This window comes from Cydia fagiglandana, chromosome 4 (genome assembly GCF_963556715.1).
Source record: "Cydia fagiglandana chromosome 4, ilCydFagi1.1, whole genome shotgun sequence".
NCBI lineage: Eukaryota > Metazoa > Arthropoda > Insecta > Lepidoptera > Tortricidae > Cydia > Cydia fagiglandana.
The window spans coordinates 19,374,068-19,394,624 of NC_085935.1; the positions used below are offsets into that span (position 1 = coordinate 19,374,068).

General features: G+C 39.0%; 1 protein-coding gene across 1 annotated transcript in view; it reads left to right on the plus strand.

Annotated features, from left to right (window-relative positions):
• LOC134664018 (patronin) overlaps positions 1-20,557 on the plus strand; it is an 89,239-nt gene that overhangs the window by 5,427 nt on the left and 63,255 nt on the right. Inside the window, exon 2 of the mRNA XM_063520582.1 lies at positions 15,154-15,249. Within this exon, the coding sequence (XP_063376652.1) occupies positions 15,154-15,249 (96 nt within the window). The remainder of the gene's footprint in view (positions 1-15,153; positions 15,250-20,557) is intronic.

A 20,557-nucleotide genomic window follows, 5' to 3' on the forward strand; every position in this document is an offset into this window, starting at 1 on the left:
GTTCGTTTTTTTTAGCATTAGAAAGAACTTCGCAGAAGTAAGCTTGTGGTTCCAAATCCAGCACTTTTAGCGGTAATAATTTGAAGTAAATTATATGTATTGACCATGCTACATTAGATAATTCAATAATTTTTAACAATTAAAGAGCCTGATAAAAACTGCACGCTTGCTTCTATGGAGTTCTTTCTAATGCTAAAAAAAACAAACTATAGCGATGCGACTGTTGCGACTATGGCCGTGAAAAAAAAAATTACTTAGAATACTCAGTCAGTGTACTCACTTCATTCCTACTTAATAGTAATAAGTTGTACGGGAGGTGTGTTCATAACATAATAATATTAATAATACGTTTTAAGCTCGCTTACAACTTAGTACACATTAAGCTTAAATCTTATTAAAAATTACTATAAAAACTTATTATACGTGTTTTACCGTTTTTTTATGGAGTGAGTATTCTTAAGGTTACCTACTTATTTGTCTATCTATCTATGGCATGGCGCACATTAAACATATGTTCAAAATACTGCTCTTAATAAATGAATCGTGTGTCGAAACAGCATTGAGCGCATGAATGGCCTCTCTCTTCATTCACCTGTGACGACATTCATCAATGGAATATTCGGCGTGGAATTAGTCTCGCAAATAAACGTGACAAGAGGCAACGTATAATTTAGTCATTTTAGTCTCTTTATTGTGATTATTTAAATTTAATTTTGTTATTAAATTTATGACTATTACGACATAATATCGCACAACCACACGGCGTCTATATTTTTATTTATTTAAGTTTTATTGCACAAAAGATCTGTTACATCATATCGTCCTGATACCGTCGAATAGTATCTCCAAAGTATGAGAACTTATTAACTATTTCGACTGAAAGAACTAAATACCTAGAGGCAACATCGGTCGGTGTGTACAGCTACTAATAAAATACTCTTTAAAGTCGTCAAATACGACGAGGCTGGAAAACGTGAAACGTTAAATAAAGCGATCACATCGTTCGTAGTAATGAAATTGTCAGTAGAATGTTGGAATCTGCTCGATACAACCCGACTGATCGTTTAGTTAGCAAAAATGTTTATTGCAAACCGGATTCGCAGAAAAAATGTTAGTTTTAACGATTTACTCGGCGTAATATATGTATTATTATGTTGGGCGAACATGATTTGCGGTTTATACTCGTACGTAGGATATGTGTGTCACTTGTGTCGGTATCAAAATCGTAATTTATAGTAGAAATCAGTGATCAACTGAGCCTACTAGCACGTATGTTTTATCAAACAACCTGCTAATTGTAATATGTATAATAAAATTAAAACTCACAAATACGAGTAAGGAGTCATTTAGATGATGCGAGAACTCGCATGCGAGTTTCATTACATTGCGGGTTTTGATCGGTCGGTTGAATTAAACGTAACCAACAGTCCAAAGTAACTAAAATCGCATATCATAATATAATAATACAATCGTCTATTAAATTATCTGAATTGGGCTTTAGACCAAACAGACCTTAAGATACCTTAATTAGTTTAACAGTTACTTAAGCAAAAAACAAGCTTCCAAAGCTCCACACCGGGCTACAGCACAGGTGTGCAACAACCTTGTTCGCACATCTGTACTACAATACAACGAGGGCTAAAATTAGTCCACAGTTGGCATAGCCGTTTGACAAATGTCTGCAACGGGCCTGCATTCGCCAAACGGGTTCGTGCGTTTGACAGATGGAGAGCTTTTATGAGACTATCTAGGCTTGGAGCCTTTGATAAACTGTGGAGTAGATTGTCTTCGTGTAATGTTTATCCTAATGATAAAGGTAAACTCGGGAAATTATACAGTTATCAGCCAGCAATTGGGTACTCGTGTTGCCAATGTTCGTTACCTTTCATATCCCATCATGAAAATTGCTGTGGTTCTTCATAAAAATATATCACAAGAATTTATTATAAAAGAGAACATATCCAACAATTCTGGCATATCGCTGTTTCATTCAAATACAAGCAAATACAAATCCTTGCTTTGTTGCCACTTATACAGTATACACGCAAATTAATTTGTTTAAGAATTGACAAAATGAATGTGTCATTTATGTTTAAGAATGATGAATCAAATATTTCAAAAGACCTATAAAACGGCAGAAAGATGGCATCGCTCCAACTCGCAAGAGAATGTGAATTTTACACCCGTCCGGTCAAGATCAAGGTTTCTCCATCTATTCACAAAACAATTGATCTCAACTGATCATGACAGAATCTCGAGAGAACTGAGAGAAGTACTTTGCCCAATCGGCCGGTAATCTTATAGGTGAGTAGAAAGTGTAGAAACGAACTTCTCGCAATACAGATTACAGATGGTTTTCAGACTAATTTGCAAGGGAGCTCGGACTGTTATGACCAATTGAGTTTCTCTTTCTACCTACCTGATACTAGTGTCCGACCGAAACATGTTTTTTTGCCGAAACCGAAACCGAAACCGAATGTTCGGCTTTGGCTCTAGTTTCGGCCGAAACCGAAACCGAAACTTTTGTAGACTTGTTAAAATCGTTGAAAAAATGTCATAAAACCCCTTTTATACACATATTATGGGGCTGTCAACATCCAATATCCTTGCAATTGATGTTACTTAAGCAGTTTTTTAAGAAAATTACTAGAGTTAGACCAAGATAATTCTGCAAAAATTTTGATAACACACGCAGTGCAAGTGTTATTTTAAACGTCAAAACTTCTATGAAATTATGACGTATAAATAACATTTGCACTAGTTGCACTGCGTATTATGCTATTAAAATCATTGCAGAATTTTCTTGGTCTAACTCTATCACTCATTCACCAGTCAAGTTAACATGTAGATACAGGGTCAATCAAAAAACCAACCAAAAACGCGAGCGCGAAATTTTTTGTTGACAATATCGCAAGGCTGGGTACCAATCTTCACCTGGGCCTAGAAGTCCGGAGTGAGGCGAACTTTCATGCGAAGTCAAAGCCGCGCTTCAGGCTTCAGGATAAGTAGTTGAGCACAGACTCCAACCAATGCATGCAATGTCCATTGTATTAAAAAGCGAGATCGCAGGCCGTGCATAGCGCAGGGAGGCCAAAGGCTAAGCTGAAGTAGAGGACATGTGGAACACAAACCAATAGTAAATTGAGGTAAAATCACTCATTCACTCCGAAACAATTTCGACCGTTCAGTGGCGCCCTCATTAGTGGAATTGTGTTTTATAATAAACCAATTAATTACTGTACCTATACATGAATCAGTATAATATGTAGGTATTATATATAATATTGTTGTCCTACTTTATTCTCCAACTTTTGGTCTTATTCCGAAGTACCATTTCGTAAGTTTCGGCCCGGCCGAAAGGTTCGGCCGTTTTTTGGCCGAAACCGAAACTACAGCCGAAACATGATTTTTTGGCCGAAACTGGCCGAAACCGAAACCGAAACCGAACCTTCGGTCGGACACTACCTGATACTAACACTAAGTCGTCGATATGGTAGCACAGCAGCGGTATTAATACCATAAGATAACAATGCTCAAATGTCATCGTTGTAATGGAATACAAACCGCCTAATGCATTTATAAAAGCATCGAGACCGAGAGTAATCGCGGCTAGTGGACTGGAAAACTCTCCGCCCTCACACGAAGGGGCGTATCTTGTTAGAACACTCTCTACCGTTAGGTCCTTGTCGCACGAAAGGCGCAAATTATAGATCTAATCTGCTGATCACTGTTTCTAAGTAATAACTACATTTGAACAACTTTGTTAATGTAGAAATTGTTTAGCTCGCTTTTCGCTCATTAAAGGCTGCGCTAAGTTTTTACGTAAACGAATGGGTACGTATTACTTTATAATACATTTTCGAAGTCTCTTTCATGGTGATATCTCGTGTGCAATAATTGATTTATGCAATGCAATACAAACAAACCAAACAAATACCATACAAATACCATAGATATAAGAATACTAACGTAGATAATAAGTTTATTGTGTTACTAACCATGTATTATTATGTATTATGAATCTTTGTTATTTGAAATAAATGATTATTGAATATTGAATAGGCAATGACAATAACACACAAAGTATTAACGCGATTATGCACATCTGAGTCCCTGAAGGAAGGTTCCTTCATTTCATAAAATCTCAAAACTCTTCTACTATACCTTATTGGAAATGAGGTGTAACGGAATGACAAAACAAAAAAGTGGGCTATAATACGCCCCATTTGTCTCCCCTGCCGTATTCCTCCCGCCCAAACAATCACACAGTTTACTTTGCGGAAAAATCCTCTCCCGAGAAAGTGTCGTTTCTCGCATCCTCGACAGAGATGTCGAGATTCTTGTGTAATTCTCTAGACCCAGATTCCTGGGAAGAGGGAATGTCGGCCGACACTGCGGGCCCGTGAACTATGCAGACTATTGCAGACTTGTTAAACCGAAAGAGCTTATGTCGTTTTTACTGTAAAACTGATACCTACACTTTTTAGTCGCATCAGCAAGTGACAGGTCTCTTTGTGGGAATTCACGAGAACAAATCACAGTGGCTATATTAATTTATATTTGACCACCGATTCTTTATGAGTTTCCTAAGAACGTTTGATTACATTGTCTGCGTCTAGTCGTTCTCCGAACAGCTATTACACAACGGAATGACACCTTCACCTTCACTTTCTTCAAAGATGTAGGTAATGCCTAGCTTGAATTTAATGCAGGCAAAAAGAGCTCTATTCATTTTTTCAAGCATTCTTCATTGACGAATAACTTTCGGATTGAGTCGTACCTTTTTTAACACGTTAACAAGACTTTTTGTGACCAAATACGTCTCCAAGACTGCAGTGCAAATTTAGCAACATCCGACATACGTTTATCAGTTCTATATTTGGTATTCCGATAAGGCCTGTATTCAGCGAACGTCTGCGAGCGGGGATCGATTCAGGTTTCAATTCCAATCCCCGGCTCGTTGGGGCTTAGTCTCTTTTCCATAATGATGTTTTGATTCCACCTTCTTTGAAGTAACTGTTACGCACAGAACCGACACATTGACGTATAATGTTATTTGTGAATTGAGATCAATTAAGTACATATTGGTGACGTGATGTTATAAATTGGTTTGTTTTGTTTATTAAAGCCCTCATACAGCAGTGTAGCCTATGAAGAAAATAGGCGCCACCTCCCAATGGAGAAGAAATCTTCTCATTTACTAGTGTGGTTTATGGAACAAATGGAGATAGCTCAGAAAAAGCAAGTAAATAACTCTATTTTACCGACGATTATGTTACGACGCCGTACAGCTGACATCCACACCCATTGCGGTGCCCATATGGTAGTCTATAATTATGGGTATGGAGATGGAGTGTCGTAGCTAGACAATGCGTTGTCTTCGCTCGCAGATGTTGATTGATGACTAAATCGCGAACATGATAGGAAACTATGCTCCGCTAGATTTTATCCACATAGAGGAATTCGTGTCGATCTAAATTGTGGTACGCCTTATAAATCATAACGTGTCTAGTACTGCTTTCTTAACTGCAGTCTATTTCAATTCTGGGGCACACGTTTTTTATATCGTTGCGTGTGAGCAAGCTAGTTAAAGTTCGAGGCAGATGTCGCTTGTCGGCCGGACGACGCCTACCATTGTTCGACTTATAAGTATATTTACCAAACGTTCGAACGGCATGCCATAAGTAGCTCCCGGCGTCCGTGCCACGAATTTTAATAACGTGTAATCAAGACTCATTTTGCCGTCGTTCTCTCCTTGACGAGTAGGAAAAATAAGTGACACTTCCAGCCCTGCAGCTATTTGTATAACCGACCATCAAAAAGTCCTTAAAAACGTGTCGAAGAATTTCCTGATGGGGAGACTTAAGGGTTGTACACGCAGCAGTTGGGAATAGGTAAAGTTGGCCTAATTAAAGAGGCCCACGAAGTATTTGGATACTCGTTCTTAGGCTTATGTTCACAGCTGCAACTTCAACCCTAAAACCACTAGGTTATTGTCCCAAGCTGCTGGTATAGGAGGTGTCATATCTGTACAACAAATCCCATAGCCCTCACGCGTTGGAATGCGAGTTAACTGCAAGTATTGCAACTGCACTAAACCTTTAATAGTGTCTAGTGCTGTAAACTTTACGACAGCACATCCTCTCAATGTTGGTCACTTGGCAACATCGCGCGTTTCCGCCTCGCTTCCTGCTCAGACAACTTTCAGCAGCCCACAGTTTCTAATCACACATTTGACAGCCTGTATTCAAACGTGACGTAATCGCCTATGTAATAAGTAATATCCGTTCAACGTTTAGTTAGGCGTATCGATCGCACGGACTTGCAGTTCAGCGACATTCCGTAACTAGCCAAACATTTTAGCGCAACGAACGAGCTCGTTTGTGTCCACTTCAGTTTATGCTTGAAATTGAATAGCGCAGTAACGTGTACGGTGACCAAGGTCATAAAACGGAAGCTACCGGTGCAATGACTCGATGGTCTATGGCGATTGTATTCTCAACAGCAACGCGAACACAACGCTTTGTTGAGTCTTCTTAATGCGAACATGAACAATTCTGCAGAAGTCTAGCTTCCTCTTAAATACATAATCAGTGCCGGAACCGGGCATTCCTGGTTCCCGCTGTACAATGTCTGAACCCGGGACCATTTTCTAGTCTCCTCGTCTTCCGTAGGCCGTAAGCAGCTGTAAACAAGAAACCTTCACCCAGTAAGGTTAACAGATAGAAATATAAAATTACCTTAGCATTTTTCAAACAATTTACACGTGGTTCAATACCCAAACATCGTTTGTATTGTACTGGATATTTTGGATAGCGGATACTACTACTTACGGTTACGAAATGTTTATATTAGTCGTCTGTTTCCCTTGCGCATCTCACACTTTCACCGACATCGCCTATAGTCCGCGCCCCAACTGGGTCACACGATGGATCGCGGATAATCCGAAGAATGTATACTTAGCTACTATAAAGAACTGCAACTGTACTTACTAACTACATACTTAGCGACTGTTAGTGGATCTTATCTTATTGCTGTACGGTTTTAAATGGTCACAAAAGTTTGCCCGTATTGGTATGTAATAGTCAGTGGAGCGGATTTTCAGACCGGACATGTTACTTTCCTATTCTGGGATTGAAGATGTTTGGATTAGGAGCAATTTCGAGATAAGTGTTTTTATTGAAGCTCTACTCAAAGATACGAAAGAATATAGGGTCGGTTGCACCAAACTGTTTATCATCGTTAAAGAGTTCGCTAAATTGTATTGTATGGAAAGTTTCATAGTAATCCGCCGCGGCGCGCCAGGAGACGTTGAACAGTCTGTCAAGTGCGGATGGTGCAACTGGCACTTAATCTACTTCTTTTAAAGAAGTCCTTTAGTAAACATCGATTTCATATACATAGCACGCTTGCTAGAATATAATACATATAATAGAATACTCTTGTATCTGAGAGAAAGTACTGGAAAATCAATCACCAACATCATAATACCTTGTCATATCTTATCATAATGTTCGTTTTTATCTGCCTTGGCAATGAACTAAGCTGGTCAAATATTTCTCAAAATAACATTTATATCATAAATGCGCTGGGATGAAGATTGCTTTGTTTAAATTACAATATTCGACTTCCTTTGTTTATGTACATTTTGCAAATCATGTAGATTTGTAGAACCTTGACAGTGCTCCGCTAATACGCGTAGGCTCTAAGGCCACAAACAATTTTCATCAAACTTTGCCTGTGGTGAACGCGTTGTCTCATTAGAATTCTGCTTCTAATCGTTTACTAATAGTAGTTTTTTGGACGAATTTGATTTTTTGCATGAACTAAGAGCTAACGACATACATATATATAATTGCTGTAGCGTATGAAATAATTGCTGTCCTGGTGTTTATATAATTTATTTTAGCCTTGCACGAAATACAATTTGTTCTATTGAACGGTACGTCAATTTGTGGTTTTTGTAACATAATTGGTTCCATGCTGTAAAGTTAGTGTGGCTCCTTCCAAGGATTGCGTGGGTTCGGTATTTATTGTTGTCATTAGGTTATGACTTCATTGGTCGCTTAGCTAATATAGTTTTGTGAGTTTAGGCTTATCTCAAGCATTAAATTTTGCCTTCTAACAAACATAAAAAAAACTTGGCTTACGCCATTAGTAACTCACCAATCTCATCATATTATGTTAAAATGATCACGATCACTAAATACGTAGAAATCTTGTATTTTCAAGAAAGGCCTACTTATAGATTATAGTTTTTGTTTCGACTTAAATTTTCAAGGAAATGACTGACTAGACAACAGTCAGGTGGACCGAAAAATAATCTGCAATGAGTCAGGGATCTAATCATTTATAGTTTCCTGTACAGATCTAATTGACTGTGCGATTAGTTCCACCAGCCGCGAAAGCTTGTTACGTTTCGCTACGTTTTCGGAATGCCCTTGAAACTTTATGGGATTTATGATGAATGTTATCAAGTGCATTGCTTGTAGAGCTAAGGCCTGTCTCACGGTACGATAATAACCGCAGATTACATAACAGGCTTTACGTGCTAAATACTACTTTATGCCAATAAAGAACTGATCAGATCGGTTGGTGGAAGTTGGTAATTTACTCATGGCTGTATTTCAACCCAACACTCAATGAAATCGATGACAACAACAGACGTCATATCAATTTTGAAAAAAAAAAAAACAATGACGGTGTCATAGTGGGTTATGTTATTGCGTAGATTGTACAGCCTACACATTTACCGGAATACGGCGGAGGTGGCATTTGTTCCCCATGTAACTTGGAAAATATGTTATGTCGGTTATAAACTAAACGGTACTGTTTAGTGTAGGTGGCATCGTAAATATTCAGCGACCGGTTGGAAAACATAGTTACTCTCCTAAATAATCTGTCTTTAATTTTACATAAACATTCAAAGAGGTTTGATATCCTACATGTTTTGCTTGCATGTATGGAGACTAATTTAGCCACCATTCATTCAGTTAAATAGGACGTTTGACGAGATTGATGTCATTGCATGTTGTTTCCAGCTGAGGTACATTTAGATACTTTAGTTTCCTGTTTACCAGTATGGGCAAGTCATTAAACAGATTCCATTGGTCTCTTTGCACCACCGTAATTCTAACTAACATATGGCTAGAATTAGCTGCTATGCCCATGTAGAGTGCATCTGATGAATTATGTATTGATGTATAACTATGTAATGACGGACGCGAAGAATTCTTTTCAATCCGCCGCCAGTTTGACTTGTTCTCCTTCCCAATATGGTGGCAGCCGTGATCGTGAATCATTTCTTGTTCCGTTGTTGCCAAACTCGTGAATGCACCTTTGATTGACTTTGTTACGTATTGTTCCTTTATTGCAATTTCGTGAGGAAGACTATTTCTATCTTTAAGTGGAAGTCACCTTGAGATTATGCCGCAGGAAGTCCTTGAATGAATGAGTATTAAATTACTTTATTGGCAGAACAAACACAACAGCAATTTTAAGTGGTTAATGACAAAACAGAAAAGGTAATCGCACCTGGAAGAGCAGATGGCATGAAACCTGCGCCTAGTACACAGAGCAAATGTATTGAAATTCCGTTGTGCACCCGACCACACCGCGCCGACTAGCAACATATTGTTAATTAATAATCACTCGACACGCGACGTGAAATGCTATCATTTGCGGTCGTCTGCGCATAATCTTTGCGCCGTGAAAACTTATCTCACGATCATGTAACTTTCCGCTCCTATAACTAAGAGAATACAATTTTTCAGAACATTTCAATCAGCTCAGATACAATGGCGGGTTATGTGGGTGTCGGCAATCAGTCATAATATTGGCTAACAATGATTTGAAGCTTGAAATTGCTGTCCTGATCGATGGAATAGGAGCATAAAAATTAAGCACCCGAGTGGATGCAGCATTATTCCAACCGCTTACTAAACTAGTGGCTGACAAACAATTTGGCTAGCCAGTTTAACCGACACTCCGACTACACAAGATCCGTAGGTCTTAATAATTCAGTTACACAAGTTTGCAAAGCGTTCAATTTGTCTGCACGCTGTAAGCAATGGGAACGCACGGTCAGGCTTGCGGAGGTGGCGTGGGCGCTCGACCTCAGAGCGCGCGTGGGTGCAGGTGCCAACGCACCTTTCCAGTTTCCACGGCTGCCTGTTCACCACGCTCACCGACACTAAAAGCGGACCAGCATAAGCCTTGCTTCCGATTAGGCATAGCTAGAACTAACCTAACGGTCTAATTATACTAGGTATGAAATGCTTTGTGAAGTGCTCCCAAGCTGCGATCCAATCGTCCGATCAGCTTGCTGCTTATTTGTTTCGCAATATTGCACTCTCGACCTCTTGCATCCAACCAGATTGCCTATTTGCATCAAGTCCTGCGAACCATTCTCGGCTGTCTAATTACTAAGACAATGCAACATACATCTCCCCGCATTTGTCAGCGGTAGCACTTTGCCTTATGCGTCTGCATTGAATGCGAACTAATAAGGGCCGGTTATCTGATATCTCGGTTGGCGACTTGCTGCGCTCTTTGTTGGCCGGTGTGAGGTTCCCTTGCTTTTGTTTGTGGGGCTATTGTTGTTAATGAAAAAGTCAGAGTATTACTATCACTAGTAATAAAACGAGACGTTATCTTTTCACACCGTTCGAGAATATGCTAGCTAATGCTGATAACTGACTTGGCCGTATTTGTGCAAACATGGCTTGCATCTCGTTTGTTTTTGTAACTAAACTAAGGAAAGGTGTTTTTGTTTTATGAGTAGTTAGTGCGAACACTGCTGACTAACTTGCCGGCGTATAGTCTAACTAGTGTATATGCACGGTTAAACTTATCTGCTTGCTTTGATAATCGTTTATCTCGTATTGCTATACTATTTACGGCAATACAGATAATGCAAAAGTATGGCATGATAGCATTGACATGACCTTTTAAGGGCTGTTACCGCCAGTTATTTACACCATTTGACTGATTGACATAGATACGCAGGAAGTGTTCCTTCCGCTTCTAATCGTAGTCGTGACTCGTGAGTCTTTTACTATTGTATGGCTTTAGAAGGGTAGGCTTCCTTCATGGACCAAAGTTGTTGGTTGCGAGTGTAGGTACACCGTATGAGGGTGACACTGACAAGTATACGTCCAGTTATCATTGAAACTGATTCTCATAGTCCAACAGGGGCTTCTTTTACATTATGCTAACGATGTTTTGAGCTGTTCTGCTATCGTCACGGATGGCCGGCCAGACTATAGTAATGAAGACCACGGGATAGAGTGAAGCGTTCGGCGATGCTAATTGCACAGCAATTAACCAGTACGAATTCAGCGTAGAGAGTGGCGGCCCGCTCTACTTGTCGTATATTATATGCATGAAAGTAAGGCTTTACAGGCGAAACGCGATTTAATATAAAATAAAATGCAAATGGTTTAGTTTGTGATGAGTTTTGAAACCAGGAATGTCAGCAAAAGCATTTTTATTGCATTGCTCTCGAGAATGCATAATTGCATATCATATGAGTATTTCTGATGATCTACTGTCCATAGACTTGTTTCATTGTCGAGAACGTTACGTCAACAAAACGTTCTCGGTAGAGAATTATCTTATACAATGGACAAACTCAAAATGGAGAACCTTCTCAAGAAATTTACAAGCCACACTAAATGAACAACAGTACAGAACTGCACGCAGCGTGCTGCTTAGCAGTGTTTATACCGTCTATAAGTATTGTTTCAATTATTGCAGAATACAATGTTATGTATATCAGAATTGTAATGTTTTGCTCTGCGTTAATGAATATTCAAACGCTCCATCTAAAGCCGACTACAATAGACAATCCGTGAGATCTATCAATAATTGATCAGCAGCCATGCGGTTCAAAATTCCAATTTCAACTTTCCACGGTTGATAGTGGCCGTTTATAGTATCTTCTCATCTTAGCGCCGACTCGGTTACTACCGAAATTAACTCATAATTCGGTTGGCTGCTTAATCCAATTGGTGATGGCATAGGCAAATTTTTTCTCTAAAAACGTCTGTCATCCGACCAGAGGGCCTAACCAAGATACCAATCGTTGCATCGTAACAAACGAAACGGTAATCTTACAACTAGACATTAGCGTATCGTTCATTACGGAGCGAATGATTGGCATCTTGGTTAGTAACCCAGTTTAACTCAGAGACGAATCTTCGCCTTATTGGAGAGCTGCTGATAAATATGAAATGATATTTCTTGCAGAAGAAACTCGTACCACCAAACGGATGCGCCATCTCCGGTTTGACAGCCGCACGTCTGAAGTTCTGAACGACTCCTTACCACATGTTAGTCATAGTTTACAGCGCTCCTTAAATCTCAAATACCAGTTTGATGGCGTCTGATTGGGAGCGAATAGCTTCCTATTCGGGAGTGTCTCCGAGGCCTATTTTTAAACTGCGGCATGCATCGGCACGCGCCCGACCTTTCGGCGTTATGATTTGGCCGTGGGCGCTACCCAAACAAAACAAACTGCTCTTCTTTGTCACAAGTGGGAGGAATTTTTGTTTGCTTTTTCGTGGATACTAAATTCTTGCCATGGTTAGTTAAAGCTTAGTGAAAATAATCAATGAGTTGACTTGACGTACAAAATCCATCAAGCGCGTTTACTGGATTATTTAAATGGATTCATACATATCCATATGAATCAACTTAAGTTCAACGTCAAATCTAGACATTTCGCATTTGGGCAGTACAAGATTATGAGCTGCCTAGGGAAAGTAATACTTAGCCCTTTTGAACAGAAGTCTTTTTCCTTTGCGTACTAATATAAAGCAGACGTTATTGATATTGTTGTTTTCCACAGTCTATCTTGTTTCTGCTTACAAATCGGCTTACGGGTGTTATGGATTGGCCTTTATTAGCGCTGAGGGAACGTCGTAGGGATTTTCTTGGTATCTAATTTTCTAATTTTTCTATAGTGTGTATTATGTACCTACATATGTATATTTTAATCGCTCACTGTACAGTTCAAAGGCCTTGACGGATTTTCATGAGTGAGATGACGTGTCATTCATAGCAACACTTAACAAATAATAAATCATTCATTACATAATTTTGTTAATTGGTTACATTAAATACTCTTCATCGCTTATAGCGATATATAAAATATGTCAGTTCACTAATGGCTATTATATTTTACTTAACTCACCACACTTCCTAATAAGCTTTGATATCCACTTAATCTCACTTATTTTCCAATTTAGCACAGACTACCGTACATCGGTAAACTTTTTGCCCGTTTACACCGCTCAACAGTAAACATGCCGTGGCTGAGAGTTTACTATGGGATCGCATGATCACTAAATGAAAGTGATCGAGTTTCACACTTGAACAGATGTAAATTATACTACCAGCTTTATTGCTTCGTAATTAAAACCTACGGTTGTGTAGGATGATTAAATAGACCTCGATATTGATCAAAGTGTAGATATACTGAACTTCACTTAGCTTCTGTCAGGGAAATAGATTAAACGTTAACTCTTCGATCTACATACAAAACGTTACGAATCGCTGGGCATAAAGTACTTTATTAGATTATGGTATGGACAAGTAGTACGTGAAGATAGATACCAAGAAAAAAGATTAACAACTGCAGAATTTACACAATGTTTGTCGTTTCATCTCCGTTGTCTTGTTTGTTAAATGTGATAGTACTCGTACGTTAGTAGTACAATGAGACAATAGTTGTTGTGATAACTGTTAACAGCCAGTGGCACGGAGCCAAGTGTGCTAGATCAGCCGCGGAAGGCTTAATGCCAGTCGGCGAGATTTTAGCTGCCGGAAGGTCTCTTGAAGCGTATTGTTTTATGAAAGCAATGGGAACACGAATTAAAAGTGATATAAAGTTTATCCACAAGATTAAGGTTAAGAGTTCCGAGTGAAAAAATGTACAAGCTCAATGAAAACAATGAAATCTAACTAAAGTTCTAAATTGAACTCAATAGAATCAAGAGTTGATAAAGGCGACAAAAATATCCTTCATTAGAGCACGAATCTACTTAGGTAATAAGAAACTCTTACTAAAGAATCTCTACTATGTCCGTCACACAAGTCGTAAATGTCATTTCGTTTCCCCACCACTTTAAATTAGGTGTTTAATTCTACCCCACCAATAAATACGCATTCTTGAGGAACATTCTTGCTAAATGCACTTTATGGTAATGAGGTAATGACTATGCATTACGCAGCTACCCGATGACCTTACAGCGATCGCACGTTAATGGTTTGTTTACGTTGCTCTATTAGCATCAGTACTACCGTACGGAACTTAGGTGGTGTTGTTTTGTTCAATCTTACTTGGATAAAACTAAAACACGCAACAGGTCATACGCGACAATTTTTGTCAAAAAATAGTTGGAGCTTCCTTGCAAATTAGTCTGAAATTACCATCTGCAAGTGCGCATATTCCATTTTCCTCTGGGATTGGTAACACTTTGTACGGACTCTGTATTTTAAAAGAAAGTGTTACCGCTGTTTTACAGATAGATGCAAACTTAGCTAAGTCGCATCCCTATGGGAAGGCTTTTATCTTAGATAGTTGGAAAAGCAGTCACAAAAGTATCTTTTTGTGTCTGCATTGTAGCATACATACTAATCTGCCAGTATACGAGTATATCAATTATACTAGAAACATTGGTAATTATTGAATTGATATGATATTGATTGCGATACAAGTGGGTCCCGTCCGCAAATGAGCACAAGGCCTGGTCAGTTACCGTTTAATGCGTTCACAATAAGCGGACGTTGCCATAACGCAGCGGTCGACAATTATTGTGCTGTTCGACAGTCTGAATGGCTTGTTCAATGCGTGCTGACAGTAATGTCCATAAACAAGTAGGCTATCCATGGCTGACTATATAGAGACGATCAAGAACTGGATTCTGAAATGCTTGCCAATATTAAGACATCGCCCCAAAGTTTTTAAAAGAAAAGTAAGCGCAATGATGCAAAAGGGCTTTCCTACCTTCTATTTTTGACGCACCGCGTGTTTTTTGAATTTTATTTTGGTTTGCCGACTACTACCTTTCTTTCTTTTGCAGTTCTTTTCTCTACCTACTTGAAAACTTGGGAGTATCGTTGACTAATGTAATGTTTTTTTTGTTACAGTCGAAGCAGCGCGCATCGATCAAATGGCTGCTGTCGAAGGCGTTCAACAACAGGGTCCCGGATAACCTGCAGGAGCCCTTTTACAGGGACCATGAGGTAATCTTCACCTATCTTAAAGAAATGTTTAAGTTTTGATTGCCAATTGACGAGATTTGTCGATGATTATTCTAGACAAGACGATGCTCAACACAGAGCAAAGCATATTCAAAAATTACTTATGTAAGGGCTGTATTTACCGCGCCAAGAAATTATAAAATATATTTCCAAACGTCACACACCGCCAAAGGGTTAGGGCCTTCCACCCACACGCTTCGGCAATCTCAGCACTTGCCTATCAAGTTGTACCGTTTGATTACATGATAGACGCGTTGTACGCTAAACCTGTACATATTGTGTTTCTGCGAAATACCTGTCTTACATTAACGTCAGCATGTTACAAGATAAAGCTCTTCGTTATTTGTGTTACGAACTTTTGCTACAAAAAGCTCATCAATATTTAGATAAACACATAAGTTTATCTAAATAATTCTCATCAAATTTATTGAAAAAATTAAAATGAAAATGAAAAATGTTTATTTGTTAACACAAAGGGTACAGGTGTAAAGGTTGAAGTCTTCTAGTAAGTATAAAATACTTGTGACAGAAGACCCCGCTCTTCCATAATATCTAGGGCTTAGAACTTAATTAACAAATATAGGTAATATACAATATTGTTATCTAAGAAAAAATAATATAATTAACTTAATATTGGGAATATTAACTAATTAGCTACTGCTATTTCTAATACAATTTAATTAGTTTTGTTTTAAATAAATTATAATCTAGTACAAATATCCTAAAAAAGTTTGTGTGTGTGTGTGTGTGTGTGTGTGTGTGTGTGTGTGTGTGTGTGTGTGTGTGTGTGTGTGTGTGTGTGTGTGTGTGTGTTTGTGTGTGTGTGTGTGTGTGCGTGCGTGAGTTTGAGAGTGTGAGCAAATGTACGTCTATTCTATATTTGGGACTATATGTATAGTTATATGTTATAGTTATATGTTATAACAAGAGAGACTCAATTTCAAATCAAATTTATCAAATCATCAAATTTATTACACTTAACTTTGCATTAATTTTAAATTAATGTAGCAGTAGTCCTCTTATCCCTAATTGCATCATCGTAGCCCGCATGCCAAGCACTCGCGGTCGTGGTCCGAAGACAGTTAAAGTTTCACTGAATCACGGCACAGATACTCCAGCTTAGATAACAGGTCGTTGACCCGCACTAACAAAAGTCGTCAATGCCTGTTCGCTTCTCACGTTTGCTTTTCACTGCTATTGTTTAGCTTTATTTATTTGCGTAAGGAAACCCGCAGCTCGATTTGAAACGGCCACTTTGTGTTTTAAACGAGTTATTTGACAGTTTATTGCTCCTGTCGTTTTGTTTAAAAATAAACTTCAGTTTTTCTGTTATTATTGGATTGAAAGAGGTACTTTTAACTGATGCAGATCTTCTCTTAATGTTAATCAAATTGTGTGTTAATTGTGTTTGCTTGTTAAAACATTACTTGCTGCCTGACCTTTCATTATTGCGCAATAAAGAATTTCTTTCAGTCCAAGTTCTTGGGAAGAACACAAAATGGCTCGTAGTTGCGTACTTGCGTAGCTGGGTTGGGTTTGTTTCGAACAATAAGGTACGTGTTTTCGGCCCCAAAAGCGAACTAATCTATTTCTCGCTGCTCCCGCCGCTGCTCGTTATTTATTTACGTTACAAGACTATCAGGTTAAGTAACAAGTTCCCTTATCTCGACCATTTCGTTTGTTCGTCTGTGTTATAAAGTGATTTCTGTAGATAAAACGATTAATGTTGGAAATATTTACTAGCAGCAAACAGACGGAATTCTTGAAATACTTGTGTTGGTAGTTTTGAAAACTTTGTGTGGTGGCTTAGGGTTATGACCTACATTCTGGGACTTTGGCTTATGTTTAATGTTCCATAAAGTCGTGTCGCTTTTAATGTCAAACAATAACTGACCCCCTTGCACGATTCTTCCACGAAAGTTTTTTGTTTACGACTTCGCAAATAAGGTTTTTTTTCGTGTTTATATATAACATCCGTCCGTATGCATCTGTTTAACTGTTTCCAAGTGGCGATCTCATAAACTGCCCTTTTCTAGACCCCTTATTATTACCGTCCCCAGGACAACATCAGGCAGGTGATTGATATACAAAAGGTGGCTTGCGATCTTGCGATGTTCAAATACACTTACACAACTTGAGCTTGAGCGATTTCGTTCCAAATGCCGACCTTGAGTTCGTCTATTTTTGCCAAGAAGGTAAAGTAAAGCATGATATTGATCGTAGCATCATGGAGTTGGTAACTTGGTAGCGAGCGACACGCGAGCTTCAGTATGGAGGTGCATGCTCACTGGCTGGGAGTGCCTTGCTAAATGGGCCATTCCAATGATTAGTGAACCTTCGTGTGTGTTAACCAAATTATACGCGACGTAAGAGCTTTCAAATTATCTATATGGTGTGTTCGTTTCCCTATTAAACTATCAGTAACCGAATGAAATGTTAATAAGTTACCAGGCTTAACGTCCATCCGTGTTAGTGGTATCCCTCCGAAACTCCTGACGGAAAACTTTTCCCTTGTTGGTTTTGCGGATTAGGATGAGTTTAGAATACCAAGAAGTTTCATTATCTCGCCGGATGTCCATTAAGGCGATATGATTCGACTCATCAACGAATCTGAGGGGGTGAGGTGCGCGGCAAACCGTGAAGCCCCGCCCGCGCGTCCCGAACCGCTCGACGAGCACGTGAGCGCGCGCTGTGCGCGGCGGCGATAGCAAACGGGTCACAGTATAAGGATCTTATGATGGCAGTATTTTAACCATACCGTGCAAGGGTCACGTTTTTATAGTTTTTATTGTATATGTATATATTTTTTGCATTACGTGTTTCTGATCATTATATTTAGAATTATTATTTTTACAGAGCCATGTGTACTTATTATTTAGTGATCGGTAACAACGTTTTAATTTAATGGCAGCGTAGTAGAATTAAAGTACCGAAAGGAAATAAACATTTTAAGGTGACGGTCAATTAAGGTAAGGTATTGTTCATATAAAGGTAAGGTATAGGTAGGTAGGTAGGTAGGTAGGTAGGTAGGTAGGTAGGTAGGTAGGTAAGGTAGGTAGGTAAGTAGGTAGGTAGGTAGGTAGGTAGGTAGGTAAGGTAGGTAGGTAGGTAGGTAGGTAGGTAGGTAGGTAGGTAGGTAGGTAGGTAAGGTAGGTAGGTAGGTAGGTAAGGTAGGTAGGTAGGTAGGTAGGTAGGTAAGGTAGGTAGGTAGGTAGAACCTTAATCAATCGGGGTGAGAGATTAGCATTTTACTCTTAAATACGACAACCTGATAAGAAAACGCAAACATAATCGAAGAGTTTGTATACTACATTGTAAAACACCGGTTGAGTAGAGAGTAATTTTTTTTTATGTGACAAATGGTATTCGGTTTTTGAGTATCAAGGCATACCTAAATAAAGAACACTATTCAATAAATTTCAGCAAATCGCTTGAATACATCCCGAAAAACAATACATTAAAGAAAAATAATAATAAAATCATAAGTCAAAAACTGTCACTAGTAGGATGTTGATACTCAGCAAAAATATCCTTCATTATAAGAGGTACTCACAAAAAAAATAATTTAATTTTTTTTTTATCGGGCTTAGGGAAAACTCAGTTAAAGGTCAGATGGAGGAGCGGATGATGGAATTGAATTGATTGGCAGAGCTAGACAAAGATAAGTCTGCAACGATTTTGATTTGGTCTAACTTTTAACTTTTTTCATATTATGAGAAAGCCACATAGTGCTTTCGGTGGGGGGTGTTTAGTATTAATCCTTAATACCTACTGCTATACTGATTTACTTGAGGTAGCGAGGCTACTGGCCGGCGACACACAAGCAATGGTCTAAAAAGTAATAACTAACGGTGTCAGTGTCACTAAAACATCGCGACAGAAAGGATATCTGAATTCGCAAAATATACCATAAAACAGTGCCTTGAAATAACGAGGAAGCCAGCAGCGAGCAATCCACCCGCCGAGGCCTCTGCCAGCTGCAGACCACAAAATCCCGGTAAGCCCTTCTACAATCTGGTAAAGCAGTATAGTGTAGCGAAGGAACTAACTTAAAAAACTACAGTCCACTGGCTTTACGCCACACGTACATACCGTAATGTAACAAATTATTTTCAATATTATGTTTTGTTTCTTCCAAATATCTATTAAATAATTAACTGATTGTTGTTGAAAACCTGTTCAAGGACGCCGAATTAATATCTACTATTCCACGTCCTTGAACAGGTTTAAAACATCAATCATTTTCTTTTTCTACCAGATATGGTTCAGTCAAATTAATTTCTTCTACCTTTCTTAGCTAAACTCTAGTTCTACCTAAATTAGCCAGACTCTAAAACCAGTACAGGCAGCAGCAGATATAGATAAGCAGAATAACATGTTCAAAATGATCGACACAGACCTTATTATCTTGACATTTCCGTGTCATCATTTTGATTACTAGGCCCCGTAGCTATTTCTGCTGCTGACTGTACAATCCAGTAAATTTTAGTGAAACTTTTATATTTTTATTCAGTCTAGCGTATGCTTTATGTTTATTTATTACTATCGACCCGCCCCGGCCTCGCGCGGGTTAACAAATCGCTTAATAATCCTATAAACTTTTGTATAGGATTTTGCTTTGTTCGTCATTCCCGCAGCTCGACTTTCGGCCTCGCCCAAAATTACTGGGGGTGGAGCATGCTTGGACATTCGAGATAAAGCTCCGGGCCTGACGACCCTCCGCGGGGTCGGCCTTCAGCCCCCTTCGGGCTCGCCTAACCTACTTGGAAATTTGAATTTGGCCTGTGTCCGCCGCCATTTTGGATTTTTCCAATTTTTTTTTCACATAGTAATCTTGGGCCTCCAAGCTCGCCGCATGCCAAATCTCAGCGCACTCGGACCAACATGAAAAAAATTAAAAAAAAAAGTCGCCCTGTGTGATTTTTTTTTAATGCAGTTTGTTTTGTCTTGGGGCCCTCTATGACATTTGGTCGAGCACCCCCCACCCATCTCGCACCGTTTAAAAGTTGCCATACAAAATTAAAATGACCATTATTTCCGCCATCTTGGATTTTTTCCAAAAAAATTTTTTCATAGGAATTTAGGGGCCTCTATCTTCCGCCATGCCAAATCTCAGCGCGCTCGGACCAACTTGAAAAAAAATAAAAAAAGTCGGCCATTTTGAAAAAATTTAAATGTATTTTGTTTTGTCTTGGGGCCCTCTATGACATTTGGTCGAGCACCCCCCACCCATCTCGCACCGTAATATGAATACTTTTTGAGATATTGGGGAAATTAAAGATCTCTACTT